Here is a 25,899-nt window from a genome sequence, read left to right on the forward strand (position 1 = left end):
CGTAAAATTCCTTCAATCCCACAATTCTAGTTTATTAGTTATGTATCATTTTAGCATAAACAATGATTTAAGAATTCTGATGAACTACAGTAGAAATGCACAAGAAATGGATGAAAACCCGATCTAATTATTAAACAGTCCACTTTTGTTGTTCCACCTTAAATATCTGAGGGGAGCGTTCCCACAATTGCCATGCTTTTAATCTTACTGCTGCTGAGGCAACATAAAATATTCCCAAAGACACCAAACACAATGAAGGTGGCCAGGCTTACTAGAACTATATGGCTAGGTCGCACAATGCTCCACTCCATGCCCTCGAATTCCATGCCTAAAGAGGTTTTTTTTGCCTGATCAAAGGATTTCTCCCTCCCGTGTCTAAAAGTAATCTTCCCAGAAGCCAGCCTTGGGAGCTCTGCCTTCTCACTCACCAACTTCATCTCCCAGACAATTTTGTTACAATCAGGTAAACTGTCTCGCCTGTAACACAAGCCGTCTGAGATCCAAAAATGCCCCCAGTTGGAAAATGTAGCATTTCATAAACACTCAAATACCATGTTTCAGACAAGGCGGCTTATCTGACAAACCAGCATTTTCATTAGGGCCAGGTGCACAGATAGAGCCGTGTTCCCTGGTACAGAGCAAGAGATGGCCTTGCCTCCCACATTTAAACACCAGGCTCTCTTTCCTTCTGGGGAAGGAACGGATGAGGAGAATTTTGCCGTGACTGAAGAGTTCCCAGGACTGATTTCTGAGTCAGATCTAGCATCCATGCAAAACAAACCCAGGGCCGCTGGGGAAGAAGGACCAGAACATCTACCTAGACTTTTTCCACAGAAAATGTATATTTCATTTTCAGAGACATGAAAGGAGCTGAGAATTCCCTCTTGAGGTTTTCCTCTCTTCCTGTCCCTTCAGCACACCTTTTGCAACTGAGCTCAGGGTCCAGCAAGGAAAGGGGAAATTCAACAAAGCGGATTTGGGAGAACTGCAGAATCCGAACAGACATGAATTAAAAGACAATCTGCTCTAATTACCAAAGTACACTTTAAGTTAAGGTAACAAAATGCTGTAGATTGCAGGAGCTGCATTACTGGTTCCAATAGCAGGCATGCCTTATTACACAATAACACACTTGTCAAAAGCTGTTAGCTTCTCTCACACAAACACTCAAGCACACAGATTAGTATTCTTATAACGCAGATCTAAACAGAGTTATATCTTACTATACGTCCGCTAACGTTAATGGACTTTAAAAGGTTTAACTCTGTTTAGGATTGCAATTCTTGAAATACTTTGGAGCACTCAGACTGGACTATGGGCATTTAAAAGACACTAGCCTTTTCAACCTAGCATTCCTAACAGCGTAGACGAGAAAGACTGCCAGTGACTTTTCAGCAAAAGGGCCCTTTATCTGTTTAGGTTTGAAAATCAAGCTTCCTCCAATACTTCAACAAACACAAGTGTTGTTTTTCCAGCATTCCTAATCAGAGCATGTTTATTCAGCGCTTCAAAAGGTGCTTGTAAAAATACTTCTTTTTTCCCCCCGTCAGAACAAATACATTGTTAAACCGCACCAAGAGCAATTTTCTTGGTAAAGATGGCCTAGGGGGCTTGAATAGTCTTTGTTAAAGGAAGCCAAAATAAAGGGAGACGAAAGACGCAAACTTTTACGTTGCAAACATTCGGGTGGAAAGGTCAGAGCTGAAGGGATCACTCAGCACAGTGGGTTTCACAGAAGACAACGAAAATACGGAAAGTTTGTATTTACATTGCCTGGAGTCAACCCTAATATGGCGTGAGTTAAGATGGGAGGGACAGAGTTTCCCTGCTTTTGTTGGCTCAAGCCCGCCTCTTGAAACCAATGTAACTCCGTGCAAGTGTGACTACATAACACATTACTGCAAGCTTCTGCACTGTACCACATGTTAAACAACTCCCAAATATTTCCTAATAGTAAAAGACAAGGAATATTTCAGGGGGCATACATTAGTCTCGGAATGATATATTGCAGCTACAGCTTACTGCTTTCATTGGCTCAGGTTCAGTCATTTTAAACTGAGGAATCTCAGTTAGCCCATTGACGAGTGCACATTGAAGGGAGAGATCTTGGCCAGCGAAAGGGATTAGTAATATTTTTACATCATATATTTATCTTAACCAAACTCATTCATCAGCCGTGATTAAAGAGAAGTTGCTATCTGCACTTGCAAGTAATTAAAGACTTTCTTTTGACAGCCAGAGTTATGGCTGCTGAAACAGACCCCTGAAAGTCAGGAAGATAGCGACTGAGCGTGTTATCCAACTGTGAGGGCATGCACTTGCCAAATACCACTGGCTGTCAAAGTGCAGAATGCTACAGACACTGTAAGACTTAATGTAGACGTTTACAGCCCAAAGACTGAAGGTCCCTGGAGGCAAATTTGCACTGGTATACAAGGAAAACCATTTCGAGATTACCGATAACTAACTTTCTGTCTTTGGGCCATTGAAATAAATACCCCTGTAAAATCAGTTCAGAACTTGCTGCTGTTCCAGCTATTCACTTACTATTCCTGGGCATGCTCTGAAGAAGATACTTTCACTGAGAAAAAAAACTGAGTATGGAAATTGCAGTACATTCTACACATATAATAAGCAAAGCTCGGGGTATTTCAGAAAACGATGCTGCAGAACAGACATAAATTCAATACCTCACACAATCAATCTAAATCAGGGAACCAAGTTAGGAAAATTGGAAGAAAAAAAAAGTAGAAGAAGCTGCTTTCTTCTCATTTGAAAACCAACCACAATGAAACAAACAACCTATTAACAGCAACTTTTGAGCTCTTCTTACTTTGTATTCTGGAATTCACAAAAGGAGGAGATAGATTGTCATGTGATCCAAGGTCCCTGTTAGTCATATGTTCATACGGAGTTCCATCTCCATAGTTCTGTTAACGAATCAAGAAAAAAAATATGCATAACATGTACATTAAAGTATAACACAAAGATATTTTCCCAATACATTATGAGTAGAAAAAACATTATAGGGACATCATTTTTATTTATGCTTTCATTTTATTTATGCAGGAAAGATTATTTCCTGACCACTTAGCCTCAATCAGACCAGGATAGCCTCAATCAGACCAAAATTCCATCAAATCTAGGATCCTACTTTCACACTCTCAAGAGCCCCAGATGCATCACAAGAAAAAATATGGGTCTTTCTCACTGCCACCACAGAGCAATGAGAACTATGTGGCTTAATGGTCTCTGTGTCAAGTTTTTGGAGATATTTGTAGAGTTTTGTTCTGTTCACCAATACAAAAAATTGTGCCTATGGCTGTGTTACGAATCAATTTGGTGTTGTGTTATTTATCAATATATTTATGTATGATGGATGGATGGATGGATGGATGGATGGATGGATGGATGGATGGATGGATGGATGGATGGATGGATGGATGGATGGATTTGAAATGAGGGGTGTGCGCGCGCGCGTGTGTGTGTGTAAAATGCTGTCAAGTCACAGACAACCCAGATGGGGTTTTCAAGGTAAGTGATTAAGCAGAGGTGGTTTGCCATTGCCTTCCTCTGCAGACTTCCTTGGAGGACTCCTTTCCAAGTGCCAACCCACCTCTGTTTCCAAGAACGAATCAGATTGGGCTATACAACACCATTCCACATCCTTGAAATGTGATAGGCATTTTCAGATCTTTCAGGCTGTCATTCGTTATGATTATGGACCCAACAATGATAAATATTAAACGTTGAAACTATGTATTTTATTTATAGGAACTTTCAAGCAAGCATACTCAAGGCAATTCAGGCTCAGTGGAAACTGACTCTTTCCTACTGGTTATTTCATTGTTATCTCAGAGCCTTGATGTACTAATTAACCATGCCATCTGTTAGTTGTAAGCACAGTTTATTATACTTTTGCTCTGATCAATTTTACCTGAAGGCAGCAGGAAAAGAGGAAGACCCAACATGCGATGGAGTGACTCTATAAAGGAAGCTACAGTACTCAATTTGCAAGACCCGAGCAAGGCTGTTAACAAAAAGATATCTTGGAGGTCATTAATTCTTAGGGTTGCCATAAGCTGGAAATGGCTCGACTGCATTTAATATACACATGCTTGTTTATGGTTTTAAGGTAAATTGTTTTATGGCAATTGTATTTATTTTGTCCACAATTAATCTGCTATTATGTGTACAATGAGTTCCTATGAAGAGTTCTGTTTCAATGTAATAAATGTTAGCGTAATAGCCCACTAGGCTGCTAGTCCTACTGAAACGGCATGTGATGGTTCCGGACTAAATAATACCCTTTCGCTTGTTTTTCTAATGTTAACATTTTTCCTGTCTCTCCTGGCAAAAAATTAAGATGCTAAGGTAGCATAGGGTGGGTAGATTCTTCTCTTTGTGCTGGGAGAATTTTTAATTTTGCTGGTAGAAAACTGTGTAGTTCTATACCTGCTCAGGATAAAAATGACAGGAAATGTGTGAATTCATCCGCCATTCCCTGGACCATCTTTATTCTAGAATGTTCCATTTGCATCCTAGTGCCTTGGGACAGAACTAGGTAGGAACTAGGACCCAAAGTCCAGGAAATGGTGGACAAATTCACAAATCTCTTGTCATCTTTATCCTGAACAGGGTATCAACAGGGTTACACCCTGCTATCTTTGCTGAAGCCAAGGAACCTATAAGGGTGTAATGCTCCTCAGGATTGCACTGTAAGGTATTTAAATTATATACACATGCCACACAGCTTTAAATGTTAAAACAGGAAAATAAATTTAGGTTCAATAAGACAGTATTGTATATATTCAATTTTCTATATTATTATTATTATTATTATTATTATTATTATTATTATTATTATTATTATTATTATTATTATTATTATTATTATTATTATTATTATTATTATTGAAGGAAAATAAGGGAAAGCTGTGTGTTTTTCCCCTGGCTCGCAAATATCCAATAAAATTATATCTCTAATTCTTATTTCCAGCAGACACAAAGCTGTCCTAAGTCTGTTGTTTTCTGTTAATATGAATAAATGTGTTAGCCCTGCAATATGAGAAGTCAGGGTGGCCGCATCAGTTCAACCCGCATAATGGACTTGAATGTCAGACTTGACAGTTGGAACAATTGACTTGTGGCTGGTTAAGCAGGAAGATCAAAGTATGCTTTGAAGTCCACTGTTAGGAGTATAGTGTCAAAAGACTATGGATACCGAAACCCTCTAAAATGTGCTAAGGTTTTGGTATCATCTTATTACCTTGGCAAAGCAACCTAGCTGACCACTCAATCTAATACAATGGTGAGTAAGAACCCTAAATATACATATAAATAAATGCAAGAACAAATGCAACCTACCCTATATACTCGCATATAAGTCAAATTTTTCAGCACATTTTTTGTGCTGAAAAAATCCCCCTCGACTTATACATGAGTCAGGTGTACTTTAAAAAATATTTTAGGGTTTTTACTTCGTCGGCCACCAGGGGGCGCAGTTTAGGCTAGCAGCACCAAAATTTCAGGGATTTTTCAAGAAACTCTCCTAATGATACCAGCCAAGTTTGGTAAAGTTTGGTTCAGGGGGTCCAAAGTTATGGACCCCTAAAGGGGGTGCCCCCATCCCCCATTGTTTCCAATGGGAACTAATAGTAGATGGAACTACATTTTGAGGGTCCATAACTTTGGATCCCCTGAACCAAACTTCACCAAACCTGGGTGGTATCACTCACTGTGAGGGTCTCTCAAAGATACTCTGGAAATGTTGAGGTAACTGCTAACATAAATATTCCTCCCTGACCAAAAAATCCAGTTTTGAAGGATTTTAACTCTTGTGTTTTAGCTTGGTTGCTGGTTGAGCTAAGGTTTTTGTACTTTTAAAGTTATTGTTGAGACCATATTGTTTTTGTTGACCCTCTTTTCCACTTTCAGAGCTAGTTTACTGTTTTTCTTTGAAATAAATATTCAAAAACATTTAACCTACTGATGCCTCAATTAATGTAATTTTATTGGTATCTATTTTTATTTTTGAAATTTACCAGCAGCTGCTGCATTTCCCACCCTCAACTTATACACGAGTCAATAAGTTTTCCCAGTTTTCTGTGGTAAAATTAGGTGCCTCGACTTATATGCGGGTCGACTTATACACGAGTATATAATACTGTTATTACAGTTATCCCTTCCACATCGTGATGACTTTCCCCATCGTAGTTTCGATATATTGCAGGTTGGCATAAAAAATTTAATGGGAATTTTACGGAAGCTGCAGACAACATGTAAAGGCCAGCAGATGACAAAGAAAAAATTTAGATACTCAGAAATGCATAAAATATATGTATATTTTATGTATAGTATAATATATGTACAGTATAGTATGTAGACATTTATATGTATAGTATAGTATAGTAGAATAGCAACATATGTTATCTTTTAATACCATATATATATATATATATACACATAATTTCTTTGGTACGAAGGGAGGGCCAAAATATTTTACATGGATTTCCAGATTGTGGGGCCCCCTAACCCTTGTGATGTGTAAGGGATAACTGTATAACCATGTTAGGTACTGTACAAACCTACTTGACTGTTGGGACAAACCATCTGTGATAGTGAGAAAGCTGAGAGTCTTGCCTTAGGCTGATATTTTGGAATCTGGTGTATTGTCAAAGGCTTTCACAGCCCGAATCATCTGTTGTGGGTTTTCTGGGCTATGGGATCTGGTCGTTTTTGCTCCTAACATTTCACCCGCCTCTATGGCACACAGCCCGGAAAACCCACAACAGACAATCTGGGATTTATTCATTATAACATTTCTAGTCAATTCATCTTACCATGAATAAGTACAAAAAGTCAAAACCAACAACAAATGCATTAAGAACATTAATAGGTCCGCCACAAATCCCAAACGTGCCACAAATGCGTCCCACCTTCATAACAATGCCTTCCTAAATAATTTGGTCTTACATATATTGCAAAATAACAGTAATGTGGGGGTTTTCTTCCTTCACCAGCTGTAGGCCACCTCTGACCGTGGGCAGTCATCAATTTTAACTGTTTATAGGATGGCAGCTTCAAAAGTCTTGCTTGGATACATGGAGCTGATGTCGCAGAGTATGTTGGGTAGAGGTGGTCTTTACCAGTCTATGTTCAATTTAGGTGCTATGTCTATCCCAATAAAACCTTTCAATAAATTTGTACAAAATATGCACCATACCTGTGTGTGTTCCACAAGCAGACATAGTCTCAGAATACTGCCCCAACCACAGCCACAACAGAAAATATTGGTTACTGGTTGAATTCCAAATCATCTTCAAGGTGTGGGTATTGACCTTTAAGGCCTTAAGCAGCCTGGGACCCTCGTATCTTTGGGACCACATTACCCCATATGTCCCGGGTCGACCTCTGCGTTCAGCAGAGGCCAATTTACTGGAGATCCCTGGCCCCTCAATGACACGGCTGGCCTCCACTCGGGCCAGGGCCTTTACGGCTCTGGCCCCTGCCTGGTGGAACACTCTACCACCAGCTGTCCGGGCCCTGCGGGACCTTGGAGAGTTCCGCAGGGCCTGTAAGTCCGAGTTGTTCCACCGGGCCTTTGGAGAGACCAACCGCTGAGGATGCCCCGCCACCCCCTTGATCTACAAGGGTCCCTAACATCATCGAAACCCACTATTTTCTCCTGGGAGGGTTGCATATGGGTTTTGTGGGACATTGTTTTAGAATGTAATTGTTTTTAACTTATATGTATGCTTTTATTTTTGATATTGTACGTTCACCGCCCTGAGCCCTTCGGGGATAGGGCGGTATATTAAATCAAATAATAAATAAATAAATAAAAGACTTAAAAGAAAAATCCTCTAACTTCCTGTACTACAGCAGTTAATAGGAGAGCACCTCCGAATTTGGTTTAGACATCTGGCTTAATAAATTATATGACTTATAGCAGAAATGATTGCATGATTGTCTTATGTATAGGGGAAACTAAATAGATAATGATTACTCCTGCTGGGGTCTTTTGGGTATCCTCAGGTGAACAGAAATAATCACGGGCCATGTAAATATATACTTTTAAAATGACGTGGTTCACATGTCTTTGTACCTTACTAATATCTTTGCAGTCTACGATGACGGAGTTTGATATATTTCTATATATGCTTAATAACAACACTAAGAAATATTTAATTATATTAACAGTGGCGAACAATGAGCCAAAGCACTGACCTGGCAGAGTTCCTAGTGTGCAAAAATACCTGAACTTCACATCACATATACTGGGGCTGTAAGTTAACATCTGGAAGGGTGTCTCTAGCAAATAAAAAATCAACAGCCACAAAAAACACACAGCTTACAGGCCAGAGATATCACAGGGCAATGGATCCAAGGCTGACGGCAAACAAGCCCAGCAAGACATTTAATGAAGTTCCTTACTACCTGTTAGCAGCAATACAGCAGGTGTCAAATTCAACTACGGGATCAGATAAGAAGCAATTCTAGGAAGAGGGTGCTCGCTAGCCAAATTTGCATGTACATTTTCCTATGCAATCAGGTGTAAAACTCACATTTAGATTTTAAATTTACATGCACAGGAAGCCTGGTGTGGAAAAAGAGATTAGATATACTTACCCTGGATGGGCTAGGATGTCCTCCATTCCCCCAGGACCCTGAGCTAGTTCTGTCTTCTACATCTAGGGACAAAAAGAAAAGTTCTTTAGGCTTTATTGCAATAATTCTTTCCTTTTGTATAGGCACTTTTAAATTAATGTTTCAAATTAATCTCCTGTTGCCTTTAATTAAGAACCAGGCAGAGGGCTACTACGATGACTGTGGCTTATGACCCAACCACTTAAATTAACTCATTTAAATTCACAGTAGAAATGAACTGGACCCTCAGGAACGAGAGGTTTGCACATGAAAATTATTCTCGTCACTCGGAAGACTTTTAAGAAGTGGGTGGAAGGCACTAATGGAAGCTGAATCCAAATCCTAGCACAAAAAAAGGACCGGTTCAAAGGGAGGGGGGGGGGAAAAGGGACGACATGACAAAAGCGCACAAAGCGCTGAAATAAACGATCGGCTATTCCGATTATACACTTCCCCCGCCCCCTTAAACCAAACAGTCCTTATTACAAACTTATTTGGGGAGCATCCCTATTCAGAGAAACACGCAGGCTGGTTCTACTGTGGTTCAGCAGACAGGAATCCGGATGAGTTGCACTTAAATTTCACAGCTCAGCCAAATAGCTCTGAGGAATGCCGCTTCAGAGCTGAAATCAAACATTCCAGCGCCCGGGCAAACGTGGCGGAGGGGGTGCTCTGTGTTCTTTGGCAAATCCGGACTGGAAGCAACCACAAAGCTATTTATGTAAGGCGTACCACTGAGGAAGGTTGAAGGGCGGGGGACCAGCAATGCCCTTGCTCTTCCCGCTGTTCCCCCCTGCCCTTGGTTGGCCTCTGTCATTTATGCTCATAGCAGCCTGGAAAGCAGGTTAGGGTGAGAAAGAGCAACTGGCCCCCAGATGTTAGTGCAACACTCTGTGATTTGATATAGTCTTTCATCTTTAATTTTAGTGTCCACTCCCCTTTTTTAGGTTCTAGGATTTCTGGTTCTTTTTAATATCTACTTAAAGGAGTGCCTATGCCCGTGATGGCGAACCTATGGCACACATGCCGGAGGCCTCTCGCCGGATAGGCAAGTGCCCGAATCTCCCCCTCCCCCCGATCTTACTCCTAACGTTTCACCTGCATCTGTGTCTGGCATCTTCAGAGGTGTATCACAGAGGGAAGTCACAGAGTGTATCAAAGTGTGTAACAGACTTCCCTCTGTGATACACCTCTGAAGATGCCAGACACAGATGCAGGTGAAACGTTAGGAGTAAGATCCACCAGAACACGGCCACACAGCCCAGAAAACCCACCAGAACCTGTAAAACCTCAGTATTCCGGTTAAATTGCCGTATTGGCACTTTGTGATAAATAAGTGGGTTTTGAGTTGCAGTTTGAGAATTTGGTCTTGAAAAGGTTCGCCATCACTGGTCTATGCCCATATGAGCTGGCCCGTGCACTGAGGTGGGGAGGCCCTCCTGCTGGTCCCTCCTGCTGCCGAGGCACAGTGGGAGGGGGCACGCAGGAGGGCTTTTTCTGTGGCAGGCCACAAGCTGTAGAACAGCCTCCCAGCAGAAATTTGCCAGGTGCCAACACTTTATGGATTTCAGCGCCTAGTTCAAACCTTCCTCTTTACCCAGGCCTTCGATGTGTGACCCCTAGGGTCCCCCATATCGATGTCAGCTAAAGGGTGGGTGGTGGGTGGGGATTTTTAACGCTTGTTTTATTAACTGTTCTAAAGGATGTTTTTATGGTGATTTTTAACATCTTATGATTTAACAGGGCTTTTAACCCCATTATGTAAGCCGCCCTGGGACTTCGGTGTAAGGCGAGGTATAAATGGAACCAACAAACAAATAAATATGTTTCTTGCTCTCCTTATGCGTCTATATTTTTCTGATGCTCCCATCCCACCCTGCAGATTATTTCAGACATACATTTATTGTTTTAATATACCTTATATTTTCTAACTGTTGTATCCACCTTATGCTGGTCTATGACCGTAATAAAGACTGGTTTAATTTAGTGCAATACTCTTTCTCCTTTGCTACACTTTCAGTTTATAGAGGCCCACAAGGTAGCAAACAAAACAAAACAATTAAAAAAAAAACAGCATGGACACACAAACTTAAACACTCAACCAAACTGGAAGATTCATCAATCAAGAAAAATCAGGGAGCAGTCATCCGGGCTCCAGTGGTGGGATCCAAAATTTTTAGTAACAGGTTCCCCCACCAGCCCCTCCTCAGCAAAGGGGGCAGAGGCGTACCTAGGCAAACCTGAGCCCTGGGCAAAACCTGAGTTGGATGCCCCCCCCCCGTGGGCAGCCACCCCACCACGACCCCCCAAATTTTTTTTGCACCAGGTCATTTCGATTTCGATTTCGAATACCTTTAATGGCATATAGATTGTTTAAGATTAGCTTAGCAAGATAATAACAGCCTTTACAACTTTACAATTTCTGACGAGTTAAAATAACACCATTTAAAAATTTAGCCACCGCTTCCAACAGCTCGTAGTTGTGGCTCACCAGGTCATTTCTAAATCATCATCACATTATAGAAAATGCCCCAACTCACAAATCTGAACACACCAATGGTGAAACACACAGTTTCCTTTGATAATGAGACTTGGTGAGGATAAAAGGTGACGGAAAGGCTGGAGAATCCATGGAATTGCAGTACCTGGAAGGGATTAACCCGGAAGTTCAGGGAGCTTACATTATTAGCCTCCAGCAATTGCTATAGGGAACCTTTTGACGCTCCTCAACAAGGCAGGTATGCCTCTTTGGGGAGGCTTGGAGGGCGTGGGAGATGGGAAAGCGTTTTTATCCCAATTAGCGTAACCCCCTCTCGACACAATGGATGGGAAATAATTTAGTAAACCCACTCTCGGGAACTGGTAGAGAACTCTGCTCGGGATCCCACCCTCCTGCCTGGCTCCCTTTGTCCTGGGAACAGTTCCAACTTGGGATTCATGCCTCAACAGCACTGCTTGTACCCTGATGATGATATATCACTGAGAGTGGGCAAATCAAATAGACCTGAGGAGGGAGTTCTACAGTCTTGGCATCACTGGTGGAATGACCATACCCCGTGTGGCCAATCAGTTAACTTCCAATGCTATTTTGACATGGAGAGTGGGCAAAGAAAGATCTTTGTGTACAGGTAGTTTCAGATAATCCTTTCAGTATCCTGGAATCAAACCATCTGGGATTTTAATGGTGAAGACCGTGACTTTAAACCTGGCCTAGTAACAAACCAAGTACCACATATACACAAATGAAGTAGGCAATACTGACTCACAGTGCAAGCCTCTACAGAGTGACTCCACTAACCCATTGAAATGAATGAGCTCAGGACAGAATAACTCTCTTTATGATCACATGGAGAGATCACTAGTCTTATCAAGGGCAGTGTTGTTCACCCAGAGTATTAGCCGCTCTTCAGAGTCTCAGGAAGAGATCTTTCACATAATGTGATACCTTAGGGAAAAAAACGGGGTGCCAGAGATTTAACCTAGGACCTTTTACATGCAAAGCAGATGCGCTACCACTGAGCCACTACCTCTCCCCAATAATCTTGGCATGATATAATCCATTCAGCAAGTTTGTTAATGATCAAGTTGTTTCATTCTAGACTTCCCCCAAGGGCAGTCTCATATTATTTACAGAAGTATAACTTGGAATTTTTTTATTTTTATTTATTTTTATTTTTTATCGATTTATTTATTTATTTATTTATTTATTTATTTATTTTTCAGAGAAAAGGCATAGGGGCAAACAGCCTACACTGGTTAAAACATTTCCAATATCAACTCCTGCCACCTGAACATCCAAGTATAACAGTAGACACAGGAACTCGATCACAAGCCTTTTCCCTAATGATAACATTTGAAACAAGTTAAACATCTATAGCTGTATCATCTTGGTTCAGAATCCATAGTACTTCCATGAGCAGCTGGACTACGGTTCCATTTGTTTGCCTTATCAAGCCCATCAATGACTTTAAATAGTGATTCATAACCTCTACTGCATCCCTATAGTCAGATAGAAAGGAAAAAGAGAACTAGAGGGGCACAGTGATTGATGCTACTCCCTAAATGAGCAGGCTATCTCCCCCCAAACTTGACTTTGATGTTAAGAAACACAGGAACCATGATTGAACCACAAGACAACCCACAAGTCAATGGAAACCGCAGAGTTAGTATATTTATTGGCTGCTTTTCTCCCCAATTAGCAAGTAGAACATGTAATACAATACAAGTGAAAGTACAATTTTCATATGCCAAAAAAAAAAAACCCTCAAAGAAGAAGAAACTATATCTTGGATCTCCAGCAGACCATGACTTCAAAGCAACAACCCAAAGGCCAAGAACATTTTGGCTTCTGCTCCCTCGCCCTGAGCTCGAATCAAATTTCTTGATCAATCTATGCTCACGCAGAAAAATACAGTAAGATTTATTTCTACCTTTATTTGAGGGGGGACATAAAAATTTTAAAAGTATCTCCACAAGATCCTCTTTAAGCTGGAACCTCAGCAACCCCCCCCCCCCCCCGCCCCAAACAGGGCCAAGATCAACAAGGTGAACCAAAGGGATGTCATGATTAATGGGATCCAAGAGAGACCTAGTCCTTGTATCAATTTATATCTCACAATGGGCTTTCAATGTGGATGAAGCACAAAGACTGAAAAGTAAATAAAAACGATGGCTAATTTTTCAATACATCTCTTACATTTAAGTCCATTGAATTCAGTGGGCTTAGAAGATATAACGTTGCTTAGGATGTACCTGTTTAAGAAAGTCACCTTATTATAAACAATTAGACTAGTATTAATACTTCATAGTATTAGAACAATCTCTCATTGGTCCTTGTTTCCACAGACGCAAGAAACAATTAACACTCTTAAGACAGGGTCAAAGGGTGGTCATGCTGTTCCAGAGAAGGCTTTTCCACACACCACACTTACTCCATTTCCAAGATGTTTTTGATCCTATCATTTACCCCAAAGTCTGCATGCAATCTACTTTCCTGGCTCCCCCCCCCCCCCCGCCCCAATACATGCACTGTAGTGATGCTTTATAGCTTGGCTGATTTGAATAAAATGGGCAAAGAAACCCCTCACAAAATAATAAAAATTGAGATAAGAGGGGGAAAGGACTGAGGTGAGGGACTGAAAAAATGGTGTGTTGCAAGCACTGAAGGAGAGTTTGGGCAATCCCACAGGGGTCATGTATAATGGCCCACCATTTTGGCAGGAAAGAAAAATCGTGTCACGTACTGTGAAGGAAGCTAGTTTGTAAACATTTCCATGAAAAAAAAACACCATGGTAAAAATATTTTCAGAAATAAGGCAAAAGGTGCTTGGAACCATTTTTGGAACCGAAGAAAAAAGTGTGCAGAAGTCCATGGAGGATATGTTTCATTAATGGGCTGGAACTATAAATGGCTTGTGAGGAAAAGGCCTAGAACAGCTAGATTTAAACCCAGTAGCTCCTTAGAGGTCAACAAGATTTTTCTGAGTATGAGCAAGTACTTGACGAAAGGAGCATTGATTCTCGAAAGCTTATACCTCAAAAAACATGTTGATCTGTTAACCTATCAAACTATCTACATTCGTGAGGAATTCCCTACGGAGGTAATAAAATATGGCTTTGCAAATTAACCAAAATGGCAGGCAGGGCAAAATGGCCTAATGAGGACTGAGCATGGGCTTGTACGTACTGAACGTTGAGGACCGAAGAAAATTAAAAAGATGAACTGGACAAACTGGCTTCTCAAACCCTCAAGAGCCTACAGAAACCTGGAAGGGGAGACCGGTATGTTTATGTAGATTGTTTATTTTCCCCTCTGCGCAATTTATCATAAGGCCTCAGCTTGTATCCTCAGTCAGGAAGGAAAGGAGGCTAGACCAGTGATGGCGAACCTTTTCGAGACCGAGTGCCCAAACTGCAACCCAAAACCCACTTATTTATCGCAAAGTGCCAACACGGCAATTTAACCCGACTACTGAGGTTTTAGTTTAGAAAAAAATGGTTGGCTCCAAGGCGTGCATTACTTGGGAGTAAGCTTGGTGGTAGTTGGTGGCTTTGCTTTGAAGCAACCATGCAATACTTTGAATGGGTGAATCACGACCCTAGGAGGGTTTAGAAGCAAGCCCCATTGCCAGCAACCAAGCTTATTCCCAGGTAAAGGATCGAGCTTTAGTTCTTCCCATGAAAATCAGTATGGTTTAACAGCACTTAACAGGGTTACCTACACGTTGTGCCCAGCAGCCCAGGCCAGCCTAGATGTGTGTGTGGGGGGGGGGGGGCGATTTTCCGTGCCATTGGTTCGCCACCACTGGGCTAGACCAACACATTCACATACATTTAACTCTATATTGCAGGTTAATTACTAAACTGGCTTGCTCAAACCCCTTTTAGAAAGATTTGGGGAAGAGCACGTGTCACCCTCCTAAGTTTCCTTGTTTGTTTTGATTCATACTTGATGTATATTTATTTATGTTCCTATTTTTCTACATCACTATTGCACACTGCTCAACATTAAAACTATTTCAACATGTTGGGCTTTGCAGCACTCTGCCCGTCGACTGCAGCATAAGCCGGGGGTAAGAGTTTCTCGTTTTGTTCTTTGCTATGATTCTTTGTAGATTATGACTGAACAAATTACTTTGTGTAAAATGGAACATGTTAACACCCACCTCACTAAGGTGCTGCAAGGCTTAATTAATTACATATGCTAAACTGCTATTAAGACCTCTTGGGGGGTGGGGGGAAGGTTATGGGGATTTTTAATTATTACTTTGCAAGCACATGTTTCTCCCTGGCAAAAAATGAAATACGGTTAAGGAAACTTTAGTTTCGCCCCACCACCAAAATATACATCCTACGTATGTTTTTGAAAATAAAGCTTTTGCTCTGTGAATGTTATAGTTTCTGTTTCATTTGTTCGCAGAGCAGAGGGATAGAGGAAAGAGGGAAAAGAAGAGAGAAAGAGCCCCAAGTGTGTTTTCACATGAGAAATTCTAATTGCAGCTTGCACTGTTGTCTAATGTTACTGACCTCAGGCCACGTTTTTGGATTTGCGGCAGGCAGACCTGCCGCATCCCGAAATCGGGACCCTGAGTCCTCACGGTATCAAAGATAGTGCAATTCCAGCTGCCTCAGGTGGTATCGACATCATGGCTGTTCAGAGGTTGCATGAAGGCCCGAGAGAAGAGAGGGAAGTCCCTCAACTCCACTGTCAACGGCAGAGTCCATTATGCGCTTCGTAGCATACTGAAGCATGTTGGAATAAGCCTGCCTGACTGCTCATTAAAAATGTGTTGAGAATCTCCTGTGTCTATTCTAGTTAGGCAGCAGTCCAGCAAAGCAATTACAAATGAACTCAATTTCAAGCTGAACTATAAAGTTCTAGCGATTTTTGCAGTGATGTTTAATGTCCAATCATGGATGAGTTCTATGAAGAACGTCCTGCCCCAGTCAAAGTCATTACACCTGCTATTTACAACAGTTCGGGACAACGTCCTTAGCAGATAAAAATGGCTTTACGCTATGCATCAGTTTGAAGTAACTTTACACTGCAACCATTCTATAGGCACTTTGGACTGGATCCGACATGCTGACTCGTTTGCTTATCAATGTGTCTTCACAAAACCTCCCTTAGACGGATAACCTTTCTTTTTTAGTGATTTTTGTCATTCCTTTTTCTATTTTAAATGATTTCTTATTAAATTTATCACTTATTATCGCTTTTTCTTAGCACTCTTCCACAGTGCTTCGAAGAGCTTCACAGACATAAGCACAGCTCAAATAGAATCCCAAACCCCATGGTCTGGTGTTTCATTAATGATTCGCAGGTTCACGCAAACACCTTCTTTCTCTTGCTTTCATACAACAGTTTGCCATTTAATCCGAACTACAGAATTTTCAGCTCTCTTCCCCCAAAGAAAAATAGTAAGCCACAACCAAACCACGGCTGGCATTTGTGTGGGCCAGAACTGCAAGCCACAGTTAATGAGCTAGGACAAAACAGTAAACTATAATTTGATGAAAACCAGGAAGTATAGGACATGGTGGAGACAGCGGTTTAATTAAGTTATAAATGTCCAAACCACTGTTTGGCATCTGAGCCACCTCATTATTTAATTAATCCTTTAATCAACCATGTAAACAAGGCCAGTATTATAATATGTAAAGTCTAATATATGAAGCTCTGGGAAAGCTATCCAGAGCGTTAACATGGTATATTATTAATACTAACACCCAACACCCTACTTTGTTAACTAAGCAGAGAACACAAATACCCCGTTGCCAAACCAGTGTCTGAAGAAAGAAGTCAGCTGAAGAAAAGCAGACTAAAGTTAAATTCATAAACCCCAATAAAAGAACTCAACAAGAATGCAATGAAAATTTTTCAACGTGTGTATGTACGTGTGTATGCGAGTTCGTACACGCCAAGGTTTTAACAAATTATATTATGAATCTATGAGATAAACTTTCAAATTAAATTAGTCATGCTCAGAACACTCGGTGAATATGTCATCAAGGCAAACATGTCCTGCCTGAAACATGTCTTGTCTGTGAGCCAGAGTGGCATAGTTGTTAAGACCAGGGAGGCTCCAACCTGGTGAATCAGGTTTGTTTCCGCACTCCTCCACAGGAAGCCTGCTGGGTGACCTTGGGCTAGTCACAGAATGCTCTCAGCCAGTGGTGGGATTCAGCAGGTTCGCACCACTTCGGCAGAACTGGTTGTTAAAATGGTGCTTGTAAACAAACAGTTGTTAAATTACTTGAATCACACCACCGGAACCAGTTGTTAAATTATTTGAATCCCATCACTGCTCTCAGCCCCACCTACCTTTCAAGATGTCTTTTGTTGGGGGGAGGAAGGGAAAGGAGTTTGTAAACTGCCTTGAGTCTCCTTACAGGAGAGAAAGTGGGAATATTAATCCAAACTCTTCAAACTTCGCTTCTTTGATTGCACACATAGAATCATAGAATTGGAGGGAACCCCATGGGTCATCAAGTCCAACTCCCTGCAATGCAGGAAATCCATCCATCCATCCATCCATCCATCCATCCATCCATCCATCCATCCATCCATCCATCCATCCATCCATCCATCCATCCATATATACATATACTAAGGTATATACAAGGAAGGCGGCTATACATATGGCCATATGCTATTTCAAAGCGGTATGGAACCCTCTGGCACTCCAGATGTTATGGACTACAATCTTTACTCTATCCGCCCCTGCCAGTACGTATTGGGTCCAATTGGCATAGTCCATAACATCTGGAATGCCAAAGGTTCGCCACCACGGTGCTATTTGATTTATAACCTGCACTCTCCCCTCAAAAGAGGACTCAGGGTGGTTCACAAGGCAACCTTTAATATTCTCAAACAAAATTCTATATCATGCAAATCAGCTTTGCACCCAAACAGTGGGCACGTGGTAGCTGCAGCTTATTTGTTCAGGATATTAAGATGATTGACTTGTATAAAGCACCAAACCACTTGCCATTCATTCTGTCTTTATGACTGCTCAGTGAGATTCATTCTTTAAATGACCAACACTAGACCTGAATAGTCAGCATCTATTTGAAAAGTGATCACCGTTTCCAATGGTAAAAATTTGCTGGGTCCCTGACCGGACACTGAGTCACTTTTAATGAGGAGCCTTTCTTTGAGCTTCCCAAATTTCATCCTTCAAACTGCATTTGCTGTTTTTTTTCTTATCTTTTTACCTTCATGCCGGCCTTAAAAAACTGGAAGTGGTAGCAGGTGGGGGTGGTGAGAAAGTCTAATTGTGCAGGAAGACAATTTTCATCAAGCAAACCGACACATTCAAATTCACTGGGATGCATCCAATCAGCTCCCCAAATAATCAGTTTCTTGCTTGTGACCCAGGGCAGGACACGACATGAGCCAATGAACATTCCTAATTCCAGTGTAATGCTGCTTACTATCACATGTGGCGAGCATCAGAAGTCAACAAAGCAGGGCAGCATGGCTGGCCAGAGCCTATTCTTATTTTAAAATTGTGGGAACAGGTTTTACATGCTGCAAAGAAGTAAGAGTGAATCTCCTGACTGAGGCTGTATTTCTGGGAAAGGGTCATTTGTGCTATATGTATGTATGGGGTTCAAATGCATGTGAAACTGTCTCAGATCTCTTGCCTATGCAGTATCTTGGTGCCTGTTTTTGTACCATATTTTGTCACTAACCTTATTGAAGAGGCTTAAAATTCCACAAAGAAAATATAAAGGCCTAGGAGAAGAAGAAGAATTGGTTTTATCCCCCATTATTCTTTAGAGTACCTCATGATCATCTTCCCTTTCCAACTCCACAACAGAAACCCTGTGGCCGTTTCCGCATGGGCCAAAAACGGCGGCCTGGGAAGCAAGGTAAAAAACGCCGCCCTCTAGGCTGCCATTGTTTTTTCGCGTGACATTGGCGCTGCTGAAACGCAGCAGTGCTTCTAATCGACCTGGCTGCCCTTCCCCATCAGTGTGGCAGCCTCTTTTCAGGTTGCTCGTAAAAAAAACAACCCTTTAAAGGGTTGTTTTTGAGGGAACATTGCTGCTCTTCCCGGAAGCTGCGCTGCGAATAGCACCGCTGGAACATTGATGCTAGCTTCCCCTTCAGTTTCACCATTTTATTTCACGCAGTCACGTTTTCGCTGGCCTCCTTAAGTTTCTTCCTCAAGCTGTCCTCCTCGACCCTGGAGGCTTCGGAGGGCAGCGCGGTGGGGCTTAGGCGCTGCCAGCAGGACCTAATTTCCAGTATTGCCAGAGGTAAGTGGGACAGGGAGCAGCGGGAAGAGGCGGCCTGCCCAGCGGAGTCACTTCTCCCGCGGCGGCCTCTGTTACCCGCCTCGCGACGCTTATAAGCGTGCGAATTTTCCGGAACCTGAATTCCCCACACCGGCAGAATTCTTGCCGGCGTGGGGGCGCATAGAGGCCCATGCAGAAACGGCCTGTGAGGTATGTGGGGCTGAGAAAGTCCTGAGACAACTGTGACTAGCCCAGGGACACCCAGCAGGCTTCATGTGGAAGAACGGGGAAACAAACCTGCTTCTCCAAATTAGACTCCACCATTCTTAACCATTTCACCGCACCAGCTCTCATGATGTCCAGCAATATACTTTCATATTTTCGGGGGGGGGGGGGGGGTTGTCCTGCCCCCTTTAGTTTTACGATACTGTTCTCTCCAACTTTTTTTCCCCAAACTGCATGATAATATAACCTAATCATTTGCCAGGTGTGTCAAATTTCAGTTTGCTGTAAATGTTTATGACTTGTGTTATAAACCTCCAAATATGGGATTTTATAATGTAAACATTGCAGCATTAATGATCCTGCAGTAAACGACTAAAAAAAAAATCCTAAAAACAAAAACTCGAACAACCTTGACTCTTCTTTGTGGAAAAAAAGGGCTACGGTTTATGAAAAGATTCCGGCAGAACCACGAGCTAAAATGATTTCTAGAATGCAGGGTCATGACCTAAACTTTTTTAAATCAGCAATTTATACAGTCCTTTTTAAATGGCATGCAGCGGAACATTGACAATGCCCCCTAAAATAATATCTAAAACAGTCTAAAAAATACCGAAGAAGCTACTAGCATTGCCTTCCAGCAAATATGGATGAAAATTATTAATATGACAGTCACTTCCTCTTCCAGGCACCTCCCCCCGTAACTATATGGCTCAAATGCACATTTCCACAAACCCCAAGATACCCTAATTCTGTACAGACACATAAGCAAATAGGCCTCAGATCACATCTGAACAGGCACTTGAAGTTAATGGGACTCAGCTCTTGATGATTTGCAGCTGAATCAACTATCTCCACTGAGAAGCATGGTGAATGAGGTAATGCAGGATCATATGACATTTCTCGCTGCAGCATTTGACCGATGGCAGCTGATTAACCCAGGCAAGCCATTTTGTGTACCATATGATGGCAGACAGGCATCCACTCAGAAACTTAGGCTGTGTTCAGGTATAATAAACAGGAGTCTCATAGCACCTTAAAGACTTACAGTTCAATTCATGGAGAAAGGGGGCCCAGCATCAGCACTGATGCCACTTCTGCTGGTCCAAGGGGCATTTACACCAGAACCAGAGAACTTATGTTGGTGCTGGGGGCAGCATGGCAGAGCAACACCTGGGCACCAGTGTTGCAGCGATGGCAGCGCTTCTCCAATACAAGAGCTTGCATTGGCACCGAAGGGAGTTTCAGGAAGCGGGGCCGGCATTAGTCAGCTTCCTGAGCCCTTTTGGCCTAAGAACGTCCTCATCTGGTAGTTTGAACTTACGCTGGCAAAAATTGGTATTGCAGCCCACGGTCCTGCACAGAGCTCTATCACAGAGGTATGGGGAGTGTCGCTGTCGAGTGGATGGCTGCAGCGCTGCAAGCCTCTTAGGAGGTGGTATGGCTGTGCCGTCCCCAGCCATGGGACATTCTGCCCCCCCCCCCATCCCCGGATTGCACTATAAACGTTCCCGCATAAACTTTCATGGAGTAAATACAACTTTCTCCAGATGTAATAAATGGATCTCTACTATACTTGGTGCACCGTATGTTACTTGAAAATGACTTTGAAAAAGTTAAATGCACAGACATCCCCTAAATGAACCGGTATTTCCACATCTGCAGTGCTCCTTTTTCTGGGGAAAAAGTCATAGTTTGATGGACAGAATCTAGGTTAGGTGCACCTCTGTACATTGCACCACTTTGATTTCACCCTTCAGTAAAACCTAACAGTTTGAAAACACATAATTTCTACCTGAAAAAGTGCACCTGTTTTACCATCCCTTCTGTCCTGCATGTGAGCAGGTTTCCAATGGTCATTGATTTCTAATTGTGCCAAGGTCTAATTGCATGAATTCCACTGGAAAATCAAAACATGGAAGTCCAGCCGAAAGAAAGTATGTATGCTGAATGTGGAAGATTTTGGTAATAGAAGATTAAAAAAATAACATTTTTAAGAAGCTGGGGATTACTGTGTAAGGCATATCAGGCCTGTTTGGAAGGAATTTGGAGGAGAGTTGACTGTTTCAGCAAAGTGTGTTTTTAAATATCTCTCTGCGTCAACTGTTATGGGACTTTTTATATTTCATTTCCTTGAAGCTTGTTTATTTCCTTGAAGCTTATTGTTCCATTACTAGCAACCTTGAGTCCAAGGTAGCAACTTGTGAGAGCAGCTGTGCCATAGTGGTTAAGAGTAGGTATACTCTAATCTGGAGAAACTGGGTTTGATTCCCTGCTCTGCTGCTTGAGCTGTGGAGGCTTATCTGGGGAATTCAGATTAGCCTGCGTACTCCAACTAGCTAGTCACAGTTCTTCTGAGCTCTCTCAGCCCCACCTACCACAAAGGGTGTTCGTTGTGAGGGGAGAAGGAATTGTCAGCCCCTTTGAGTCTCCTTACAGGAGAGAAAGGAGGTGTAAATCCAACTCTTCTTCTTTTCTTAAATAGCCCAGACTAGCCCGAGCTTGGCAAGGCTCAGAAGCTAAACAGGGTCACCCACAGTTGGTCTGAGTGGAAGACCTGAGTTGCTGGGCAGAGTTAGATAGTGCCGTGACACCTTTTCTCATCTCTTATCTTGAAAACCCCGTGGGATCATCATGAGTCAGCTGCTAGTTCAAGGCACTTAATTATTATTACTGAATCGAAGGTTGGATGTAAATGTTTTAAACAGAAATGTAAAAGCCTTGCTTCATGGAGTTATAACAAAAGTAGCTGTTGTGTCCAGAAGCCCTCAGACCTCAGCTGTCATCAGGGAATGGGTGTGGGCAAGTCACCAGCGGGGAAACAGACAAGATAAACGTAATGATCAACAGCAGACCTTGCTAAGTACTGTAATACCCAAAAAATTGCTACTCACTTCTGTTTAGCACTGGGCTCACCTTCAATAGGCTGCCTTGCCAGCACATAATTCACAGCAACAGCCAGAGCCTATGAGTAAGTTCCGTCCATACATGCCAGATGTGTCTGCCACAAAATGCTCTTCCATGTGCACCAGCTCTTCGGTTTTTGTAAAGGCTTATTGTAAGCCACCTATTTTAAGCAAATACAAGTGTCGCCTCAAGAGGAACTGCAGTCCACAGCAGAGACCACCTAGTACACAAAGAACTTGCTCATAGGATCCAAGTCCATATGGGTGCTAAAGATTTCAGGGGCTTGCTTTTCTCACTCTGTGGCTGCGCCTTGCTTTTAGTTCTCACGTTGCAAAATACATTGGTCAAATTGTAAAAATGAGTACTCTTTATCCACTCCATGTAGAGACACACTATCCTTTTTGGCAGATTTTACTATGGGGGCTACCATTCATGGTTTATAGCCTGGGGGGCTAAAAATGGGTTATATTTACACCTCATTATATTACATCTCACCTTTCTATAGTACATATTCAAGGCAGCTTACGAAATACAATAAAATCCAATATAATCCAATAATCCAATAACAATAAAACCCAATACAATAAAATTCAGTAAAAAAATCACTTTAGTGATTTTAAAAACAGGGCTACAATGAAATACACCAACAAAGCCTAAATTGATGCTTGCTAAGCTGGCAGGGGCTGATGGGAATTGTAGTCCATGAACATCTTGGGGAGCCAGGGTTGGACACCCCTGATCTAGATGTTAAACACTGCTCAAAATAAAAACATCTTCATCTGACAACAGAATGATAGTAAGGAAGAAGAACATTGGGCAGAGACATATGGCCTATAGGGACATGGGGTCACACATGTCCCCGGGCGCCTGCCTTTTGGTCATGACACATGACAAAATGTGGGGCTCGACGGCGGACAGCTGTGGCCCCCATCACCACCACCCGCTGCTGCTGCTGAGCCCTGCTCCCATGGCCTCTGTGCAGGCCAGCTTTTGCCTCCCCAGGCCCCGAAGAGAGGGGGGTGGAACTCAGTCCAAGCCCCACTTCCGACCTTCCCGCCCCTGAGTGCGGGGGGCACAGGGCCGTGCCCAGATGTGTTGCCCCCACCATTTCCCCTCAATACGTTTCTGACATTGGGTGTCCATAAGAAGAGCATTCAAAGTCTAGGCACCAGTACCGAGAAGGCTCTCTCCCACATCCCTACCAACTGTTCCAAACAGATGAAAGGATAGCACACCCTGCACGTTCTTAATAAATGGGCAGGTTTATATGGGAGTAGGCAGTCCTTCAGGTAACCCATCCCAATCCAAGAAGTCTTTTTAGGCCATCAAAGGTGACTCCCCCGCCTTCCTTTTTCACCAACAGAAAACCTGGTTGGATCCAGCCCAATGTCTTCTTGGAAGAGCCCTGAGTGGATCAAGGATTCAATCAGTTCAAAGCTCAACAAATCATGAGTTGCTACGAAAAAAGTTGTGACAGTGATCCAACAATTGCTTTTTCTGGCAAATGCCTTTGAATTGTAAACCCCTTAACATTTGGGGACCTACATAACAATCAATTTCTCCTTCTGTGTTTAAGACACAACCCAAAACGTCCTTTTGTCCTCATTTTACAATATATAAAGTGAGAAAGGGCCACTTCCAGCAGATATCCCGGAACAAAGAATTATCACCCAGGGAAATCTGATTTAAACAAAATATTTTCCTGCCAGATTTTAATATTTCAAACTGGTTTTGATTGACTATTTTAAAATGCTTTTATTTGTCATGCTGAATAAGGAGGGCTAGGAATGTGAACAAATATATGACACCGTGCCCAAGTACTACTCCCAAAGCTACCCCCAATACCAACAAATCCAGCGGATTATGCAGCCAAAGCTTTCTTACGACATCACTGAAAGCCCTTTGCCATCAAGCAATTTTAATTTCGGCTGTACTATATTCTGGTCCTTCCAGCATATTAAGGTTTTACCCAGTGATCTGAAAAATGGCAACCAATCACTCCTGTATGTTATCTTGCTAGGTTGTACCTAAGCTTTCAGCCAATTTTCTTTGTATTTAGACTTAAATGTGCAAACCGCACTATATTAGTCTGCAAAGCATCAATGAGAAGGCTTAATTAAGTAACACTGACAGATAAATCCATTTCTTTTGCAGTAATCAAATCAAAGCAGGTTGACATAACACAGAAACTTAATACAGTTATTTCCTTGTAATTGGAAAAAGGCCCTTTACTTCTCATTAAAGCAATCTTCTGGGTATTGGCATAATAAGACATCTCGGGGCTTTAATATTACCCTATAAAAGTCTCTAGATACATGCTCCCTTAAGCAAACACGCAAGATTATCTCATTCCTTCATCACCATGGAACATGACGTCCCCATTGTTTTAAAACTGTTAATTTTTTATCTCATCTATGGGCCAAAAAACAACACATCAGCATGAGAAAATATGAAGATATAAACACTTTTTAAAAACATGAGTTCAGAAATGATGAGCTATTACTAACAGGGAGCAATTTTTTGGGGACAGGTTTTTTTTTTAGCACAAGCTAGAAAACATTTAGCAAACGACTTCACTTCTTGCTTTGAAATACTGGCATAATACAGAACATGCTTCTATGTGATGCACTGAGTTCTGCAAATGACAACTTGTTGGTGGTTCCTGGCCCCCAAACCATCCAGCTGTCCTTCACCAGGGTTTTTTCAGCTCTGGCCCCAGTCTGGTGATAAGACTTGGTCAAATGAGATCTGGGCCCTGCAAGCTCTATCACAGTTCTGCAGGGCCTGTGAGATGAAACTGTTCCATCAAACCTTTGGCTGAGGACAGCAATGGTGTCCAACTGGCTGGCCTGACTTTTCTCCCTTTCTTTCGCTATCTGGTGTTAGGTCTTCCTTTTCTCTTTATTGCTCATCATTCTGTTAGTGTTGATGTTGCTAATTCCACCATTTAGGGGTCAAACAGGGCTGCGTCCTGGCCCCAACTCTTTTCAATCTTTTCTTAAGTGACCTCCCCTCTGCCCTCTCAGCAGTGAACAGCCATGCCCCAAAACTGGGTACATCCCATGTATCAATTCTGCTCTATGCAGATGATGCTGTCCTTCTCTCTCGAACCAGAGTTGGCCTCAGTCGCTTAATGAAGCACTGTGTGGATTACTGTGAATCCAACAGACTGACAATTAATTATGAAAAAACCAAGGTATTGGTCTTCTCTAGGCGCTTTAAGAAGCTCACATGGGCAATGAAAAGCACCCAAATTGAACAGGTTAAGTGCTATAAATACCTTGGCCTCTCATTTTCCTTTAACCTTTCATGGGCAACCCAGAGGAAGGCCGCTCTCCTAGCTACATCTAATAGTATGTCAGCACTACTACGATT

At 42.1% G+C, this 25,899-nt stretch overlaps 1 protein-coding gene across 13 annotated transcripts in view; it reads right to left on the reverse strand.

The window, feature by feature from the left end:
- TCF4 (transcription factor 4) overlaps nt 1-25,899 on the reverse strand; it is a 422,824-nt gene that overhangs the window by 281,777 nt on the left and 115,148 nt on the right. For all 13 annotated transcript variants that reach the window (XM_048502995.1, XM_048502992.1, XM_048502991.1 and 10 more), the window contains 2 exons: nt 8,632-8,693; nt 2,834-2,930 (listed from right to left, as the gene is read on the reverse strand). In XM_048502995.1, coding sequence (XP_048358952.1) covers nt 2,834-2,930; nt 8,632-8,693 — 159 coding nt within the window. The remainder of the gene's footprint in view (nt 1-2,833; nt 2,931-8,631; nt 8,694-25,899) is intronic.

This window comes from Sphaerodactylus townsendi, linkage group LG07 (assembly GCF_021028975.2).
Source record: "Sphaerodactylus townsendi isolate TG3544 linkage group LG07, MPM_Stown_v2.3, whole genome shotgun sequence".
NCBI lineage: Eukaryota > Metazoa > Chordata > Lepidosauria > Squamata > Sphaerodactylidae > Sphaerodactylus > Sphaerodactylus townsendi.